Here is a 20,245-nt window from a genome sequence, read left to right as displayed (position 1 = left end):
CTTTGTGTAGCTGGTGCTGGAGGCAGGTGTTGGTTTGCAGGGGAAAAACCTCTCGGATGCCTTTCACACTCTGGGCCTGACAGCGGTGCCTTTGCCTTGTCTGTTGCTGTGGGGAAGCTGTTTAACGGCTTTCAGAGGTGAAAAGACATAGCTGGCTGTGTGGCCCTTGAGACTCAAGTGAAGGAGATAACGTGTGACGCTCTGGTGGATTTTAGGCCCATTTACCCTTCACAGATTCTGGTTGTCTCACGGATCCACTGATGGTGATGTACAAATCACTAGGAAAAACACTTTCGCGAAAATGAAAAGGGCTGGTGAGAAATGTAGTTGAAAAAGCATCTGGTTCTCAAGGGACAGACTGTTCATATTTCATTAGGCCATCTCTGTAGCTGCAGGAAATGCCTTTAAATTTTAGAGTTTTCTTACAGAGTAAAAGCAAAAACAGTTTGCACAGGTGTTCCAGAGTTATTTCACTAAAGTTACATGATAACATCTTATTTCAAAAGTTTCTTGTCAAAGCAATTCAAACCAATCTGTGCCAGAATGGGAGATACAGGGATCATGATAAAATGAATATTTGAAAGATATTCCCGTTTAAAAGATGGTAAGTCTTCTAAAACATCAGCAGCAAACAGCATAGCAATGTTAACTCATGGTCTCTGTGACTAATCAGGACAATTCTTGAATTAATGTCACACAAAAGTTAATAAACAGGACCCAAGGACTTTGAGAGTAGCCTGACCTACTGCTGGCCAGCTGATTTTTTCAAATTGATCTTCACATTAGGCTTTGAGACTTTCCTCCATGCCCTAGTCTCACTCCCCCACAAGAAAACACTATTGTAAACATCCAGACATTTTTAATACATATATTACCGTGTTTGTATTTTAACTCAAATTACTATTCTATAGCCTTTGAAAATTTAAAAACATATTTGGAAGTCTTTCTATATCAATACATACCAATCTACATGATTGTTTTTAATGGAGGCATATTATTCCATTTATTTCCCCAATGTCCTATTGAGCACTACTTAGGTTTTGTTATTACAAACAATGCTACGGTGAGCACTCATGTATCTTTGCACACTTGTGGAAGGATAACTTTCTGAAAGAGAACATGATAGGTGCATAAGGTATGTGCACTTCTATTTTTCATATGACTGTAGAAAAACTATCCTCTGAAGAAATTGCAACAAATTGCTCTCTAATAACAAAGTATTACAGCACCAAAACAGTCATTATAAAAGTAGGGAGTTATTATGTTGTATAATCTTGCCAATCTAATAGACAAAAAGTTTTATTTTGTTTTGTTTATATTTTCCTGATTATTAAGGAGGATAAACATATTTTAACATCTTGTTTGACCACTTGTATTTTTTTGGCAAACATCATGTTTTCTATTAGGTTATTCATCTTTAAAAATTGATTTATCATAACTGTTTATTAAGAACATTGACCTCTCATCTGTCATGTTTTAAAAATATTTTTCCCAACTTATTTACTCTTTGAATTTTTAGTTGTACTTTTAGCTGTATAGATTTTTAATTTGTAGGTGGCCAAACTGAACAATCTTTTATGTATTCTAAGCTTTGTGTTATGTTTAGAAAAAAATTTAAGATTATAAACATATTAACCTATCTTTTCTTTCAGTAGTTTATTTTTTACAGTTAAATATTTAATATATCTGGAATTTGTTTTAATGAAAAGAGTCTGCTGGGAATTCAGCTTAATTTTTTTCCAAATGGTTAGCAGTTATCTAACCATTGTCATAACAATAGTTATTCGATAATCCATCTTCTCCTCACTGGTTGATAATACTACTTACATCATAATAAATTTCTATATATATGCAGGCCCATTTGCAGACAACTCCAAACTTTGAAAGTGCTCTCATATGTGCCATTTCATTTGCAAACCTTGTGGTCCCAGGTATGGAAATAAACCAGAACATGAAGACCTTTGCCACTTCTTACAGAGGTTTTGAAGGTGTTCAGGGATTAACGGACATCACAGTACTCATTTTGTAATTCTGCATGAGACATTCATAGTTGTGAGGCCTATTAGTCAGAGGGAAAAAGCTGGAAATGGGAGGAATTAGCTTAGGGGAAGTAATTCCATTGTGGAGCTGTGATGGAAGTCATAGGGTATACAGGGAATGGTCAAAGTCCAGGAAAATCAGGCCAAATCAGTACTGAAGAGGATCTGGTCTGGTGGATCAGATGTTGCAATAGTACTTTCTGTGTTGTTCTGGCAATATCAGGATTCTGATCGTGGGCAGTATCTTGGTTCCAGGTGGTCTGTCTGGTGAAGTAGTACCCTAGCCAGTGGCTTTGGATTGGCAGTCAGGATCAAGCCTCCTGGCTAGGCAGGGTGTCAGGGATGAGAGTCAGAACAGGATTTAAATCCTAGTGGGGAAAGGGAATATGGATTAGGAAACCAAGCAGCTACTTTGTCGTGCAGATTGCACAGACGTGACAAGGATGTGAAAGACAGGGCTTGAATTCATCTCAGGGTATCTTAGCACTCCTCCCAGAGAAGTGTGGAAAACCTGCCATTGGTCTAGTTCCACAGCGCTGAGGTCAGGACATACTTACTAAACTGTGGTAGCCCAGGGAGGCTAAATGAGGACTGTATTCAAGTACTGCACTGTTCTGTACTCCTTCCTGTGTAATACCGTAGTGTACATTACCTGACACTGAGAGTGATAAGGTGACCCCTTCTTGATTCCATCTTTTGTTCATTCATCAGATATTTAATGACTGCCAATTATAGTCTAAGCACTGTACTGAGAACTGGAGATATAACAGTGAGTAAATGAAACAGAAAAAAGCGTCTGTTCTCGTGCTATTGTCTTGAGACAATGAATAAGATAAATAAAATACAGGCTATGTTAGATAATGACAAATGCTTAGGAAAAAGCTAAAGCTGGGTAGGGAGATGTGTCTGTGGAGAGAGGTGAATGGATATCCCCATTTTAGTGTAATCTTCACTGAGAAGGTGACATCTGACCATAGACATGAAGGAAGTAAGGGAATAACTATGCAATGACCTAGGGGAAGTATTCCAGATGAATTGCAAAGACTCAGAGGCAGGAGTGTTTATGGCTTGTTTGAAGAACAGCAAGGAGACCAGTGTGGCCAGGATGGAGTGAAAAGGATGGATGCTGGCAGTGACTCCAGCTTTTCCTATCAAACTTTGGCTTGGATATAGACATCTGAAGTGAATGTATGCATGTGTTGTTTTTAGCTGTTTGGCATCCTTGTGTAGAGAGGAACCATCGGCTTCCACCCTGTGTGGCTCTGGTGGGGCTATCAATAACAGAACTCCACTCTTCTGATCACAGCAGGTGGGATTTGGCCATACATTATGTGTATTATGAAACATGGTTATATAAATAATGTGCAAGTGATCCCAACCAAGCCAGTCACTGTATTAAAGTTGGGCAGGCAGCTGGCTCTGCCACTGAGCCTCGTGTCACGATGCTGGGAAGTGAGGCCAGCACTCATGGCTGTTTTTCACTACCGTGTGAAGGATGCCTACAATGCTTTAAAGAGAGAATGAAGCTAACATGAAAGAACAACAGTACTGAGAGATGGGGATGGGGATGGCATGACTCCTCATGACCTATGTTGAATATCATGTCCTCTGTCCCTCTGCTCTCCAATCACACAAGTCAATACACTTCTCTCCTTGTTTTTACTGAAACTGATTTGACTGAAGCTGATTAATACAGCATTTTAAGATGCCATGTAGTTCCTTCTGTGTGTCCAGAGACATCACACTACCATGCAGGATAGCTGGAATGTCCTGTGTAGATTTCAGCCCTACCATGGAGGAGTCAGAATAAAGCTGTAAGGCTGAGAGTGCCTGTGGTGCCGGTTAATCGGGTGATCTGTTACCCTCCCTTAATGTACCAGCTGGTCTTCAGGAGGTTCAAGAATGTCCCTTCCACTCAGGACATTTCCTCATCCAGTGGGTATTCGTGATCTTTGGTAAAGGTCAGTAATCTGCTTATGTTGTGGAAACTAGCAGAGATTAGGATGTATTCCTGGTCATCCTCCTGAGACAAAGTACTTTCTGTTTGACAGCTTAGGAGGTTGTTTACCGTAAAGTGAACACATTTCACTACTTAATGTGACTTAGGAAGGTATTACATACTTCACCCACATTCCTGAGAATCAGCTTTTAGTGCTAAAACAGATCTGACCTAAATCTGTAGTTGTACTCTGTCATGTTTATCTAGTGAGAATGGAAGGAACGTAGGTAGAACAGTTGGTGGAGTCTTACCATTAGGACAGGATCATCTCAGTTATTCCTTCAGTGATGTCTGTCTGTATAACGAAAGGCCATTGGACCAGACTGATCTCAGTCTATGTCCAAGTCCTCTGAGTGTTAAGTGTTAGGGAATCCATCTAAGACACGAAGAAGGCAAACACCGTAGGCAGAATTGGAGATATCAGAGTCAGCAAGCACAGCATACACATAGATTAACTCTTATCTTGGGCTAGAAATGGCAAAGCCCTGGCTGAAGGAAGGGCAGAGATTCTAGGAAAACTTCTAAGTGCAGAGAGAGGTAATGGAGTGGGTCTCAGTGTCCACTTTACAGAAGGCCTTTCCCCACCATACTTCTCCCCTTGTTTTAAACAATAGTAATTAACATTTATTGGGTGCCTGCTCTGCCAGGAGTTGATCTGGGAGCCAGGAGTCAGCTAGAAAAACCTGGCTGCAATCCAATTGGGATCTCAAACTCTTGTATTAGGAAGAGGCATTAGATGAATGAGAGTAATGTGGGAGAGCTCTCCACATGTAACTTACGTTGCTTGAATTGTAATAACTACTGTCTGAGTGAATGCTTTAAATTAAAAGTACATTTAATTATATTTCTGTCAATTTTTCTGTGCAGCAGCTGATTAAAAAATTAAATTTAAAAAAACAAATTTATGGCACACACATGTATGATTTGTCTACCTAGTTTTCTAATTAGATTATAAATGGTTATTCGTAAAATGTATTATTTGACCATCATTCAAGTAACAATAGAGACGTACTTCCTGTGATCCTCTTCTTTGGGAGCTCATCAGACCACTCAGTTTCACTTTATATTTCATTAATGTCACTTTAGAGGAGATCTCTAACTTCAGAGAGATGTTTTTCCTTCAGAGAAGATTTCTGAGCTTGCTTTTTAGGTTATGCTTGCTGTACTAACAGGTTTTTCTAAAGAGATCTGGAGATTAAATATAAGACAGTACTCATGTGTAGGAGGTGAGTTCTTAGAATGTTTTGGGTTGAAGGAGGAGGAGTGTAGAGCTTGACTTCCTTCAAGGTTATTTTTCTCAATAGAGAGAAAAACAGTTGTTTTATGGAATCAGTTTTTTTCACTTATAATTGCATATTTGATCTCTTTGCCATTCTAGTGCCATTGAAATATTTTAGAACACTCTTCAACTTGTGTTTTTATATTATTCAGCTTTAATTTTTGTTGTTGTTGGAAAAAAGCATTTTGCTGTTTTCACAAATAATTTACTAACCTTTTAATTCTTATTACCTATTAGGCAAGGTTATTTTGATGGGCAGGTTTACACCATAGTATGCCTCTCATTTATATCTGTGTTGCCTTATTGGAAGTGAATGATGTACTCTCTGGTACCCTGAATAGATGAGATGGCATTCCACAGGCAGAGATGTTGAGATAGATTCAGATTGTTTAATTCACTGACAGGTAAATTGTGTCTGGGGTCCCCAAGACTGCTCCCCAAATTTGGTGATTCACTAGGAGGACTCACAGGACTCAGCACATGGTTGTACTCGAAGCTATGACTTATCGCAGTGAAAGGATACAAAGCAAAACTGGTGAAGGGAAAGGCTCTCAAGGTCAAGTCTGGAGAAAACCAGTCACAAAGGTCTACAAGTCCTCTCCCAGGGGAGCTGCAGAGGGTGCACTTAATCCTGCCAGCAGTGAGCTATCACAACACGTGTGAAACGTCTAGTAAGAATGTTCACCTGAGTCTAAGACTCCAGTGTTTTCTCCAGGGCTGGTCGTGTAGACAGTGACTATGTGACTGACTGTGGTCACTGAAATCTCAGACTCTCAGAAAGAAAGCAGGTGTTCAGCATAAACTGCGCTGTTGGTCTGAACAGTTTCCATACAGCGAGCCACTGTTATCCTTTAGGGAGCATTTTCTAATCAAGTTCTCAGACGCCAGCCAAGGGCCAATCTTGTAAGCAAGCCTTTTTAATGGAGTCGTAGGCCTGCTATGTTAGCTCTTCTGTATGTAGATTAAAAGGTAAAAAGTTTTAAAATGAGGTGTTTCTCATCTGCAATTTTTGTGGGGTCGTATCCTTGCAGAAAAGATATATTCCAGGTTCTGATTTAAATACAAATGATTTTTCTGGAAATTTTTTAGAAAGGTGGGACAAATCTGCTCTAGTCATTGTATTGAAACGTGGCAAGACTAGAATTCTTTATGTTGAATGAAGTTACAATCAACATTGCTGTGTCATCTACCTGTCGTGAAGAATAGGGCCTCTAAAGAGCTGTGCAATGAACACCAGTGATTGAATTGGAATGAACAGCAGATCCTAGGGTGGTTAAGTGAATCCTGGGATATTTCACTGGAGGTGAGTGCAGTTAGGTTCTGGAATATTCCTTCCAATCTCCTTACTCATCCTCCTCCATGAGCTGGACAATCAATTACGAAAGGTTTTTTCTGCTTACCTTTAGAAAGGATGCTTGGGATAAGGTACAAGGCAGTTACCTGATAGGTAGGATCTCGTGGGTGAGGGCACAGAAGGAGTGGTTGAGCCCAGAACATAATGCAGGATGGTCTCCATGCTTGCGGGTCTCCCTCTACTGCCTAAACTACTACAAGCTAGGTCTTAGTTCACTCTTCTTCCCCTGTATCTTGTATTTGCCAGCGTAACTGATTTTACTGTGATAATATGAGCTGACAAACTTATATTATGAACCCACAAGCTAAAAAAAAAAAAAGAGAGATAAAAGTTTAAAAAAACATTCTAGAAGTAATCACAGTGAACAGATCCAGTGGATAAAGAATTTAGAATAAAAACAGTAAATACTCTTAGAGAGATAAGGGAGAGCATGGGAAACAAGAAAACAGGAAGCTTTAAAGAACTGATTGGAGATACTGGATATAAATTTATTATTATTGAAGTAAAAATCTCAGTGGATGGTGTTAATAATTGAATAGCAGAATGAAGAATGCAAAAAAAAATAGTGAGCTAGATGATCAAGTTATAGAATATTCTGGGAAAGCACTGGGAAAGAGTTCTAAGATGAACCATTAAAAAAAAGAAGAGCTGTTGGGTAAGGGTACAAGAGGAAATGTTAATATCAACATTATTGGTGTCACTGTAAAATAAGTGGAGGAAAGTTAGTATTTTAAAAAATAATTATTGAAAAATTTCTAGAATGTAAGATGTAAAACCTCAGTTTGAAAGGGCTCATGCAACAGAATAAATGAAAGAAACCCTACTACACCTAATTATACTAAATTAACATGTTAGAGCACCAAGTACAAAAAGCAAATATTGAAAGTTTCCAGAGGATAAATGCAGGTCAACTATCAAGTAGTAAGAGTCAGATTAAACGTTCTGAGTAGCAGCACTGAATGCTAGAGAAGAAAGGAGCACTGCTTTTGAAAGCGGTGACGGAGTCTGTGGAGCCGCCCTAGGAGCCGCAGCTGTCCTAGCCTCCGACCCCCTCCTCTTCCACTTTCCCTTGCAAACAGTAAAGGCCATTCTTACTTAGGAAAAAAGAATAATGGAATAAGGTAGCATTTTTAAAGCACTGAAGAATTGAGGAAAATGAACATCAAGCTCAGTATATTTTAGAGTTGACTAAATAAGTAATGACACCCAAAAGCACAGTCTAATAATCCAGAACTAAAACTCTAGTCCAGGCTAGTGCTGCTCAAGTGCCAGTCCAACAATAGTTTGTTATCACTTGGATGAGACAAGAAGCATATGCAGAAATGTAAAGGAATATACTCTTTTTTTTGAGAAAATTTTGCTAGGGGAAAAAAAGTCACCTGCACTGAACTGTGTGCTGAGTAAAACAGATGGTTTACATTCTGGCACCAAGTTCCCTTTTTTTTTTTTAATATCAAAACTGATATCAAACAGTTTGTAAACTAGTGCTGGTTCATGGACCACATTTGGAGCAGCCTGCTTGCAGTTGATACCATTATAGCGTGGGTGTGGGGGTCCTATGGCAAAAGGACCACAGAAATGTGAACAGGAGTTTGGGTATTTGTCTTGGCTTTGTGGTGGAGAGAAGATTTAGATATTGATAAACTTCATAACTTCACAGGAAAAAATAAGCATAAAGATGAATCTTATTTAGTTGGGCTCTTCACTATAAAAATAAAAATAAGATGTAGCTCTTTTAAAATAGAATAAGCAAATTGTATTCTTCTAAGGGGAATATTACAAAAGGATAAGTAAATAAAATTTAAAAGTATGGTAAATAGATAACCTGAAATAAGATGGCTGAAATAAGATCAAACTTCACAGCAATTATAATACATGTAAATAGTTTAAACCATAAAATGATAGAATTCTCATATTGGTAAAAAACAAAACAAAAACAAATACAATGAACATGCAAGGTTCAAATCCATTAGATAATTCCAAATGTTGTCTTTGAGACAAAGTTTAAAATAAAATATGTAGCTTTTTAACTTCTTTTAAACTTTTGGAAGCAGACAGATGGTGGGGAGCGGGTGCAAGCCAGGAGGCAGCTGAGGTGATTAATATCCTGAATATAAGGAATTGAAGTACATCAACAATAAATATAGTTAACCCACGTAGAAAGAGAAAAGGCTGGCAAAACATATGAGTGGTCAGTTTACTGAGGGGGGAAACTGAATTGTATAGAAAAAAGAAGAGGATGTGTGACAACTATATAAAGGCTTATGAATTATACATGTTTTATAACTCAAACATAGATGGACCATCAAGAGAAGACCCAGACTTACAATAAGAGGAATTGAATTTGGCCATCTTTGATATTTTGCCAACATTTGGTCTTTTACAAATCATGAGTTTACATTTAAAATTTTTTGGTTTTGAAGTTCTATTTGTTAAGGTAGGAGAATAAAACACATTTCATTTAATACTTTGTCACCTTGCTTTGCAACTTTAAAATATTTGGGCATGTGATACGTGGGCCCCTGTCTGTACTCTCACCTGGGCCCCACAAATAATAGGAGTGGGCCTGACCAAGGAGGAAGAATAATAAAACAAAATCATAGCAGGCCTTCGTACCTATTGTGGAAGACCACACAAGCATAGCAGTGGTTAAACAGTGTATTAATTAAGTACCACAAACCTAACTTTTGTCTTATAAATGTATTGTCTTATAGTTCTGGAGGTCAGAAACCTGAAATGGCTTTAACTGGGCTAAAATCAAGGTGTCAGTAAGGTTATGTTTCTTCTAGAAGCTCTAGGGGAAAGTCTGCTTCTTTGCCTTTTCCAGCTTCTAGGGGCAGCCCGCATTCCTCGGCTCTTGTCTCCTCTCTCCATCTCCAAAGCCAGCAGGGTAGCATCTTCCGTCTCTCTCTCTCTCACTCTGACTTGCCTCCCTCCCTTTTTCTCTTATAAGGATCCTTGTGATTGTATTGGACCCAACCAGATAATCCAAAATAATTTCCCCATTTTAAACTCCTTAACTTAATCACATTTGCAAAGTCCTTTTTGCCATATAAGGAAATTCATTCACAAATTCTCGGGGTTAGGATGTGAACTTGTTTGGGGGGAACATTGTTCTGTCTACCTCAAATGGTGCAGGGGAGTGGGAAGGCAGGTGGAAACCGAAGCACTTGGAGGAGTATTTTCACTTTTTATTTTATATAATTTTGTGCTACTGTTTAGTTTTTACCAAGAAGATATTTTATAATAATAACCATTAAAATATATTTTGATCCCTCTCTCATTTTTTGTTCCTTTATATAGAAAGTATATTTTAGATCATGCATCTCTTTGCCTTGTAGAAGCATTATTTCGAATGACCCCTTAAAGTCATTGTGTTGAATTCCATTTAATAGAGGTACAAATTGATATATATTGAGCATAACTGAATAACTTAATATTTGTACTTCCAATCTTGTGGAAGAAGAATAACAATGGATTAAGAAACTATAAATAAGATTTTTTAAAAGATGCTTTCCAGCATGTCCCTTGCCCTAAACTTGCATTCCCACTGCCTTTGGTTCTCGGGTTCTCACGTTGAAGAATTAGGGTTTTTAGATCAACTTGTGGTGCAAACTCATCCCTGGCTGACTCTCCCCAAGGTGGGTGCAGCACCAGCAGGAGCTCAGTCACAACTGCTTTAGGACTAACTTGTTAGAACCAGGGTTTATCACTTCTTATAGGTTTGACTGCTTTATCATGTTCATCCAAGTAAAATATAGAAACACTAAACCAAAAAGATCTTATCGACTTCCTTTTTTCAATACAGAGCATTCAACATCTGAACATTTTCAACAGTCTCAGACTCTTTTTTCCCCTAAAGGTGAGATGATCATAACAGTATTCTTTAGAAAAATCCCACTGTCAAATCACATTAAACCACTCCAAAATTATTGGTCGCATATGAAATAAGAAGAATTAAAACATACAAGAAAGAAAGATCACTAGTAGGAAAACAGTCACAGAAGCATAATTTAGACAGATGTTAATAACAGCATTTACAATGTCAAGGAAAAGTATCTTAATGTAGGACTTCTGACTTAGAATTCTTAAACTTGATGTATGGACTATCTGAGCTTTTATGTTTCACTCACATAATCAATGCTACAAATGACCAAAATAAACCAAAATTTTAATAGAGCAGACTTGCAGAAAGTTGTGATAAAATGGAGCAGCTACCAAATGTAAGGGTTCTTCAGCTTCTGGTATCTGTTTATCTTTCTACTGTTACTTACAGGTTAAATTAAAAAAAAAAACAAAACACCACACACACAGCATGCTTTTGAATTAAGAACTTTATTCACTTTTTTTTTTCGGTCTAATCCAATACAGTGGAGATTAGTGGAATGGTCAAATTTAGGAAATACTTTAAAGGAGGAACCCAAAAGACTTGCTGATTGATTGGGAGAGATAAGGAAAAGTGAAAAATCAAAGGATGGGATTTCTGTATCAGGTAATGACAGACAGAAATTCAGACCAATCTTCCCACTGAAGACAAGTAGGAAAACTAGGGATAATAATAATAATAAATCTGTTGGAAGATATCAGAGAACTGGAAAGGTGATGAAGAATTACCTGGTCAAGATCCAGGAAAAGAAAGAAAAATAAACTGGTGAGGCTGGCACTTGTACCTACTTGAGCCTTGGGGATATTTGTTGATCAAGAAGAGCTGGCTGAAAGGTAGAGTAGTGCTTTGACAGCTTCTTGGGGCAGAAGAGGTGGGGAGGCGGGGAGAAAATAAAAGCATTCCTCACATAGACTGCAACTCAGTTTTCAGGCACCTGGTGGCCTAGGAAATCTGTCCTTATCATTGGATTAGGATAATGCCAGATTGCTAACTCTCACAGATTCCTGCCAGGAATAAATGAAAATCTTCTCTGGAGAAAGATAAATCATACAGGGCCTCAAATTATTTCTACAGTTTGGAAAACAAAACACAGTGCTTGGCACATGAGGACACCCAATGTCACAGAAAGTACCAACAGAAACAACAGATAATGGAGATTTACTCACAGCCACTCTAAATACTGGAATTCTCAGACAGAGACTTTAAAATATCCTTTTTATGTTCAAGGAGACAAAAGGCAAAAACAAAAGTTTTGATGGAAAACTAGAAATTATAAAAATGACAGCAGATTTGAAAAAGAATCAAATTAACATTCTAGAACAGGAAAAAAAAAAATACAGTAACCAAAAACTAAGCTGCAGAACTGAAGTTTGAGCCCAGGAAGATCAACTTTAGCGGCCATAGTCTTAACAGCTGCTCTCAAAACTAGGAAGAAAACTGTTAACATTCTTAAACTTCCAAATTTAACTGGAGTTTAACCAACTTAAACTACTTTCCAGTTAATCATTGAAAACATGTCATCTTATAAAAGATAGGCAGTATGGTCAAATATATAGTTCGGGAACACAAAATTTAAGCCACTGATACAATAAAATCATGATCAACAGAACATTTGTCATTCTGAAAAAGTTCCATTGAAAACAATGAAATTGCAGACAGATATCAGCTTCTATGAATGATATCATTTTCATGTTTCATATTCTTTTACTAGAAAGTTACACAGAAATGATTTATTAATATTCTCTAAAACATTTAAGGTGATCCCATTTGACTCAGTCTGGAATATTTATTTTTAAAAGTTCCTGTCCCTTCTTGACTCTAGTCATTAGGGCATTTTGGAGATCAAATAATACCTGTATCTTTTCAGTACTTTGCCTGGATATTGGTTTTTAGCCAAGGTACATGACTTGACTTTTTATTCTTTTCAATTCAGTTCTGTATTCTTGTGGACTTCCCATTCCCAGTTGTCACTCATAGATGAAAATAACATAACTTCCTTTAAAGTTTTTGTTATTCTGTGAGAATTGCTGATTATACCCGAAGTTGCCAAAATCATCACCAAAGATTCACTGAAGGGTACGTAAGGGGAAATGAGGAGGCACAAACATTCATTGAAGGGCAAGTCAGGAGTTTGGAGGGAGGGGGAAATGGGTGGGGGGACTCCTAGCTGTCCCTCCCCTTTCTAATGCCACAGGGGATGGATCTTCCACTGGCTGGCACTCCCCCCCTCCCCCCATGTCCAGTTTCTCTTTGGGAAGTGGACTAAGGGGAGGTGGGAAGAAAGTGTAGTGTGGGTGGGCACCAGGAGGGGTATGGACACTGGGGTAGAGGTTGGGGGTCCCTCCTTTCACATGCATCTTAATGCAGACCTCCTTCAAGGTTAAGTTTTCAATAAGATTTCTATTAATTATCTCGGTTTCTTGGGAATAAAAGACAATTGGGATAGTACTGCACTTGATATCAGAATTAGTTTATTTTCCAAAGTAAATTCATGTGGCAGACACTGTGAGGTACTTATCTGATCCCCTTCAGTGAAGGACTTTGCTGCTATGGTGTTGACAATGTTGTTGGCAGGTCAGAAATCAGCCCCTCCATGTATTGCCTCCCCCAAAGTCATGCTCCTTCCCTGAGCTGAGGACTGATAGATGCAGGAGCATAAAGACAGACTATTTCAGCCCCAAAGAGAACAATTCCAAAGGGCAGTTCAAGCTCCATGGGGTTAGCTGAGCCTGTTGTGAGCCTACCTTAAAATCTGACTTCTCCCTCTGCCCACACCAGTTTCTGTCCCTTCATTTTCACGAGGGATGATCCAAGGTTACCCTAAATTCCATTTCAGGGTTTACTTCTCAGGGTACCCAACCTTTGAGAATTTATTTCAGACTTCCCTGGAATGAGGCTTCTATCTATCCATTCAAACATTCAATTATGTATTCTGTGTTCATTAAGCCATCCTGGCATCTCAGAAGATTCATTATTCTTTTTTTCAATAATATTTCTTAAGGTTATAATAGCTATACTATTAGGTAGTCGTTTGTCATACTTAACTGATTTATGATGTTAACTAGTATACATAAATACATGTGTAATGTTTAGCATTTTAACACATTTTGTGATCAAAATCTCAGTGTAGCTGTTAACTGATTTGCTTAAACTTACTGAATAAGTTTATAAAATATTAGCTTTGGTTTTACCAAACTATCTCCAGGGGGCAGCAGAGAGTGCGTTTACTGCAAATAGTGATGCGAGACAGAGCACTTTCTTTTTCTCTTTCTTCTTCTCTGTCTCTTTCTTCAAAACAAACTATGAAGTAGTAAGAATGCCCAAACAGAAGAAAGAATGGGTGAAAATGTGAATAGATTTAGGAGGGGTGAAGACTATGGGAAATATCAAGACAGAGAGTCAAAACAGAGAGTTAAAAAATAGGTAGTCAAGTAATTTGCCACATAACTGAGAGATAGACTTTGGAGTAAGATTTTTTGGGCTAGAATCCTGTCTGCATCACTTATTAGCTATGTGACCGGACAATTTACATAACCTCTCTGGCTTTAGTTTCCTCAACTGTAAAATGAGGATAATAATGATATTTACTTTATAGGGTGTTGAGAGGATTAAATGAGACCATATTTATAAAATGCTTAGAACAGGGCCCTGACTATTTATTAAGGACATGACCAGTGAGGTCTAGAGTGGATAAAAATATTAAATTACTAATTTCTCTGGTCTGGTTTTGTTTATTTGATACTGCATACATTGTATTTTCAAATATCTATTTTAAAATTTTCTTTTTGCACAATTTGTGAATTTATATTGAAAAATAATGATTAACTCTTATCTGATATGCGTTTTGTCTGACACTTGAAGGAGAATTATGGAGGCATAGCATCGACTGCAGAGTAGAAGTGAAAATTTTCAAGGTAAATTTCAATAATATAGTAGAATGTGAAAAAATAGAAATATACATTTTCTGAGGCTCTTTTGTGTTGCTCATCAGGGCATTTAATGATTGCGCATGGAAGAAGATCCAGGATTTTAGATGAGTCTTCAGAGCTCAGGTCAGTGAAGACTGCAGAGAGGTGAATTAGAGAATAGGGAAATGAGACATGGGCAGGAGAGCGGCCATATTATGCAATCATACGTTGAATCAGAGTGCGTTTGTGGTATTTCATTAGCCTCAGATCTCTAACGACTGTGCCATGAGGGCAGGGGGGGAAGTAAAAAATGGAGCGTTGTGGAGTTTGAGTTCTCTGAAACTCTTCACGCTGTGGGACATCGGTCTTTCACCTCTGTGAAACAGTTTCATCAGCACTTTGGTAGCAGTAGGGCAGGGTAAATTGAGGGACTTGGGACTAAATGTTTAGTAGTGTGTATGTGAGTTTGTGTGTGTGTGTGCACACATGCATAAGGAAGAGTAAGACAGGCCACATATTTAAGTCAGAGAGCTTACAGAGAATAAAAATGATAAGGCATGTAGGTATTGACCCATTTCTGTAAGTATACACATCCCAAAAATTCAGCTGAGGAAGGAAGGGTTCGCATTTCGGTTACAGACAGTCAAGACTCAAATCCAGGACGTGAAAGAACAGGTAATGGAGAACAAGGGGTCAAAAATAAAAGGCCATTAGACTCTGTGCAGTAAATACTCAAGATCCATGCAAAACCTTTATAAAATGGGGAGGGGTCCCAAGGGCAAGACGACAATGCCAACTTAATTGGTTTCAGTTGTGGCTGAGCAAGAAACTGACATTGGAGAGGAAGATACATACCTGACTGGAAGAAATTTACTTCAAAAGCATGTATAGGTAGATAAATCATTTTTTGAGTAAATGAACAGTGCAAATTTGGGGGCATTATGTCTTAAAGCAGCTCCATTTTACTAAAACTTACTAAGCCTTTTTCTTTTGGCTACCACAACATTAACCAGCATAACATTGTTCTGTTTGTCTCTTGTGTACACTTATTTGGTAGTACTGAAGAGGAGTTGGAAGACTGGTGGAGTAAAAGGTTTGAGTTTCTAGTTTGAACTGCGCCTTTCTCTTGATCTTGTTTTCCTCTTTTGCTCTGCTTTTTGGGTTCCTGGGCCCAAGGGACACACTCAACTCCTCTGGTTTGAAATTTCAGGCAACAGCTTTCATAGACACACTCCCATGCACTCATCTCGGGTCAGATCACAATCTACAATCAGCAGTTTAAGAGTCAAGTGAGTGGTGTCAAAGGAGAATCTGGGTCCTTCAGATTTTTCAGAGACATGCATATACTAGACAAGCACATTTTTCTTTTATTATATTGACTTTCATGACATATCTTTGGTGGATGGTTATACTAACAAGCTCTTGGTCTCTTTATTGTTCTTCCATATACTTGCTCTCCATAAAAGGTGAAGGTGGGAGTTGGGAGGTTGGGGAAGTGGGGTTTTGGATGGAGGGGAAAATGAAGTGAGAAGAGAAAGTCTCATTCTGCCAAATCTACTCTGAAGAGTCTATGGTTTTTGACACCACTCACTTAACTCTTAAACTGCTGACTGTAGATTGTGGTCTGACCCGAGATGAGTGCATGGGAGTGTGTCTATGAAAGCTGTTGCCTGAAATGTCAAACCAGAGGAGTTGAGTAGAAAGAACTCAGGGCTATCAAATATGAAACGTGAGTTTTACTCTCAGCTGTGTCACCAAGTCACTTTGGGACCTCAGGCAGATCATGTAAGCCTTCTCTGCTTTAGTTTTGGCTGTGTCATCAGTCATTAAAATAAATGATCATCAAGAATTTTTGATAACATGACAAAATGTTCATGTCAATATAATATTAAACGGAAAAAATAGGTTATAGACTCGATTAAGGAACTTGCCTAGTATCATCAGACTAGTAACTGCCTAATAGAGATTCAATCCAAGGTCTCTTCAAGTGGTCTGTGCCCTCAAGTACCTGACTTCACTGTCTTAATCAAACTGATTCACTGGAAGGAAAGCTTGAGAAGAGGAAGAGGGAAAATATATATAGTTTACTATTTGGCAAGAGGCAAGATGGAACTGCTAACTTAAAGAAAAAAAAATGCATGTTGTTTACTTTTTTTCCTGTTTGCAATGTTTTCTTCCCTTTCCTAGAGAATTTTGCTTTGGGGTAGGAAATTCTTAGCATGTAGAAGAGTTTTTTTCCCCCTCAAACATAATCTAAATGTATATGAACAGTCACATTAAGGCAGTTGGTTTTTTGTTTTTTTTGGTAAGTTTAAACTCCAGATGTGTGGCAACTAAAGATGAGTGTTTATTTGTAATTTGTTTTAAGTGACCATTCTAGATCTTCAAACATGAAGGTGAATGGAAATAAATACCGAATTGGGATAGACAGAATAATGCCCCTTCCCAGGATGTCCATGCCCTAACCTCTGAAACTTGTAAATATATAACTTACATGGGAAAAGGGACTTTGCAGATGTGATTAAGTTAAGGATTTTGAGATGGAGATATTATCCTGGATTATCTGGATTTTCCAGTGTAATCACAAAAGTCTCTACAGGAGGGAGGCAGCAAGGTTACCATCAGAGGAGATGTGAAAAAGGAACAGGGTGAAGATGATGCAGCCACGAGACACAGAATTCAAGTAGCCCCTAGAAGCTGGAAAAGGCAGTAACAGATTATCTCCACTTGTCCAGAAAGAACACAGCCCTGCAAATACCTTGATTTTAGGCCTGTGAGATCTTGTTTGGACTTCAGACCTCTCAAACCATAAGATAATAAATCTGTGTTGTTTTAAGCCCCTCAGTTTGTAGTAATTTATTACAATAGGAATAGGAAAGTAATGCACTTACGATGCTTCTAGATTTGTGTGCTGACTCCCATGATAGACAGTAATCACACAAGAATTTTCAGGGGAAAATCTTTCATTCCAAACTTGATTCCTAAGGCCCTATACTTCCTCAACCTGGAGAAAATTTCTAAAAGTTATCATGACTGAGAAATTTATGGGGATTGGCCAAATATAGATAAATATCCTGTTTTGCTTTTTAAACCAAGTTTAGACAAATCGGTTTATCTTACGCACGTTCTATGCCCTACTGTAAAGTTTATCTGTGTACAGCAGAAGTGAGAGGAGGACCAATGAACTGAAAGATAACTCAATCAATCTGCTTCCTCCGTCAGTGCTTCAGTGCTTCATACAGGAAATCTACTGCTGTGTCAAGTTCCAGAGAAGAGTTTCTTCTTTTCCAAGTTACTAATCGGGCTGAAACACATAGAGTTGAAGGAAGGGGCAGGAGGAAGGGAGTGTTATGCTGCCAATGGGTTAAGAGGATCCAGCACAGAGAAGTCGACCAGAGAGCTTCACCATGTCCACAGTCCCTTTTACACCTGTGTGGAGGAACAGTACTGAGTGAAGGGCAGAAAAGAAGAACACAGAAATGCCCTGCACTTGGATAGCTTCTGATCTACAGCTACTACTGCTTCTGACTCTCTTCTTAGTTGCTGGTAAGTTTGAATTCTCTTTGGGAGGGTGACAGGAGAATGACCGGTGAGAAACCTGGTCTCAGCTTGCCCTGAGCTGTCTTTGCCTTTCTCAGGGAGCGATGCACGAGAAACGCAGTCGGAGATGTGGGGGAGGGGATTTCCTCCTAGACTTATTTCACTTTATTATTCTTATTTCCTCCTTGGCTTGCTTATTTTTCTTTGTATCCTACTACACTATACCCATTTCTATAATTGGCCCCACTGCCCACTTCCTTATTCCCCTACCCCCTTTTTCAAGCGAGGCAGAATAAATTAATTTCTAGCAGCAATACAAGTTATCTGATGAAAACGGGGTTATCTTCATCTCCCCTTCTTAGAAAACTTGAATAATAATCCCAGCCCATTGATATCCATATTGTTAACAGTATAAATTAGGAAGGTTTATTGCTTTCTTATCACTTTTGATGACCAAACGCTTTTTAAAATTTAATTCATTCAGAAGTTGGCTGGTGCGTCTGTGATGGATGCCTGTATTTCTCTTTAACATGTGTGGGCTGTCAGACACGTTCTGAGTTAGAAGACCCAATCTTCAATATCTAGGTTCCTGCAGGAGTCTTGGCGAACTTGGGGCTATTGTGGGGGTGTCCTGATTTCACTGTAGAGGGCTGGTAGGAGTTGATGTGGGAGGGAGTTTTCAGGTTTCACTTTTAGTAGATGGGAGCAGCTGCAGGGAAACATTTGATTTCAAATTTTATAGATTGGTAATTGGAAGAAGAAAAGGTATCTTTTTCTCATACAAATGCTTTTAAAATATTGTCTGTCTTGCAGCAAAACATCTGTTTTTCCACATGTTAATCTTACTGGTGAGCACACATAAAGTAACTATACTGCGCTACTGTACTTTTCTACGGAGAATTTTCACATACTTTTCTCCTTTGATCTGCTCAGCAACCCAGTGAAGTAGGCATAGAAGACATTTCTCCATTTTACAAAGATAGAACCCGAAGCATAGAGAGGTGAAATGATTTGTCCAAAGTATACACTACTAGTATACGACAGAGTCACACCCAGTAATAATGTACATCTGTAAGTATCACTAAACAACTGAATAGGCAATTTCCCTCAATATTTAGCCATTATGCTTTTCACTAACAAGCACCACTAACCCAATACTCAATCATAAACTGAATGAAGTATTTACTCACTTAAAAAAGTGCAAATGGTCTTAATCTTTCAATAATTGAGATCTTGTAGAAAGTTCCTACAGAAACTTGTGCAGGACCCAACTTGGCAGGGAATGTCAGCTAGGCAGGGAGCCATTTGTGTCAAATTCCACTATGACTTTGGGGTAAAGGAAAAAATGATCAAGATTAAAACATAATCAGTAATTTTGAATTTAATGGTTTAAAGGTTTGAATTTTAAAACTATTTCTAATCACAACTATGCAGGAGATGCTACAAATATCAAATCTCTGAAGTTTATACTTAGGTAATGATAATGTTATTGCAATTTTAGGATAAAGATATAAAAATGTAAATTATTTCATGTGCAATGATTTGTCATGATAAATTCAGCATGATATAATTCAGAAAAATGAAACTGCTTGGGGCATGAGTTTATGCCTTTATTACTAATACTGCTTTGTTATTAATACTGCCAAAGAGAAATAACTCCCTTATACAAGATAAATTCACAAAGAAGAAAGAGAGCTAGTGACTTCAATGTAAAACATATTATTTTAAAAATCCATTTTTAATTTACTTATTTGTTTATAACTTCAATAAGTGTGGTAACTGGTAGACAAGATTTATTAAGAAAATACCTGAGAGGAAAAAATAAAAACAACCTTAATCATCCACTGGAGAGTAAAGCTCTCCAGCCCTGTGTCTGGTCCCTTTCGCTCATACTCCCTTCGCCTCAAGACACTTTTTTCTCCTTATTTTATTCTATTGTATTCTAGATTTTTCTCTTGTGTTCAAATTATATTTTGATATCCCTATCAAAATGATTCTATTTTTTATAAAAGTTACTGATACTGAGACTGTGAGTTACTGGAAAGGAATCCTCCACTTTTTTTTTTTTCCCTTCTTTAGGCTAATTTTCACCACTTATCATTGTCTTCCACTAGGGGGCAGGCAGTAATCAGAAGAGATAAAAATCAGGCAGGGCTGTTTGGTAGCTTCAGCAGGTTTGCAACAGATGGAAAAAGAGATTAAAAGCAATTGTGAAAAAGAAGGGTTTGTTCTTATTAATT

The 20,245-nt window shown here is 38.0% G+C and overlaps 1 protein-coding gene across 1 annotated transcript in view; it reads left to right on the top strand.

Moving 5' to 3' along the window:
• The window catches only part of LOC105081658 (cell surface glycoprotein CD200 receptor 1), a 53,246-nt gene that overhangs the window by 177 nt on the left and 32,824 nt on the right, over positions 1-20,245 (top strand). The window contains exon 2 of the mRNA XM_074363532.1: positions 17,688-18,011. Within this exon, the coding sequence (XP_074219633.1) occupies positions 17,945-18,011 (67 nt within the window). The 5' untranslated portion in view covers positions 17,688-17,944. The remainder of the gene's footprint in view (positions 1-17,687; positions 18,012-20,245) is intronic.

Source organism: Camelus bactrianus, chromosome 1 (assembly GCF_048773025.1).
Source record: "Camelus bactrianus isolate YW-2024 breed Bactrian camel chromosome 1, ASM4877302v1, whole genome shotgun sequence".
Taxonomy (NCBI): Eukaryota; Metazoa; Chordata; class Mammalia; order Artiodactyla; family Camelidae; genus Camelus; species Camelus bactrianus.
Note: the sequence above shows the minus strand (reverse complement) of the source record. Positions and strands in the feature narration are given on the sequence as shown.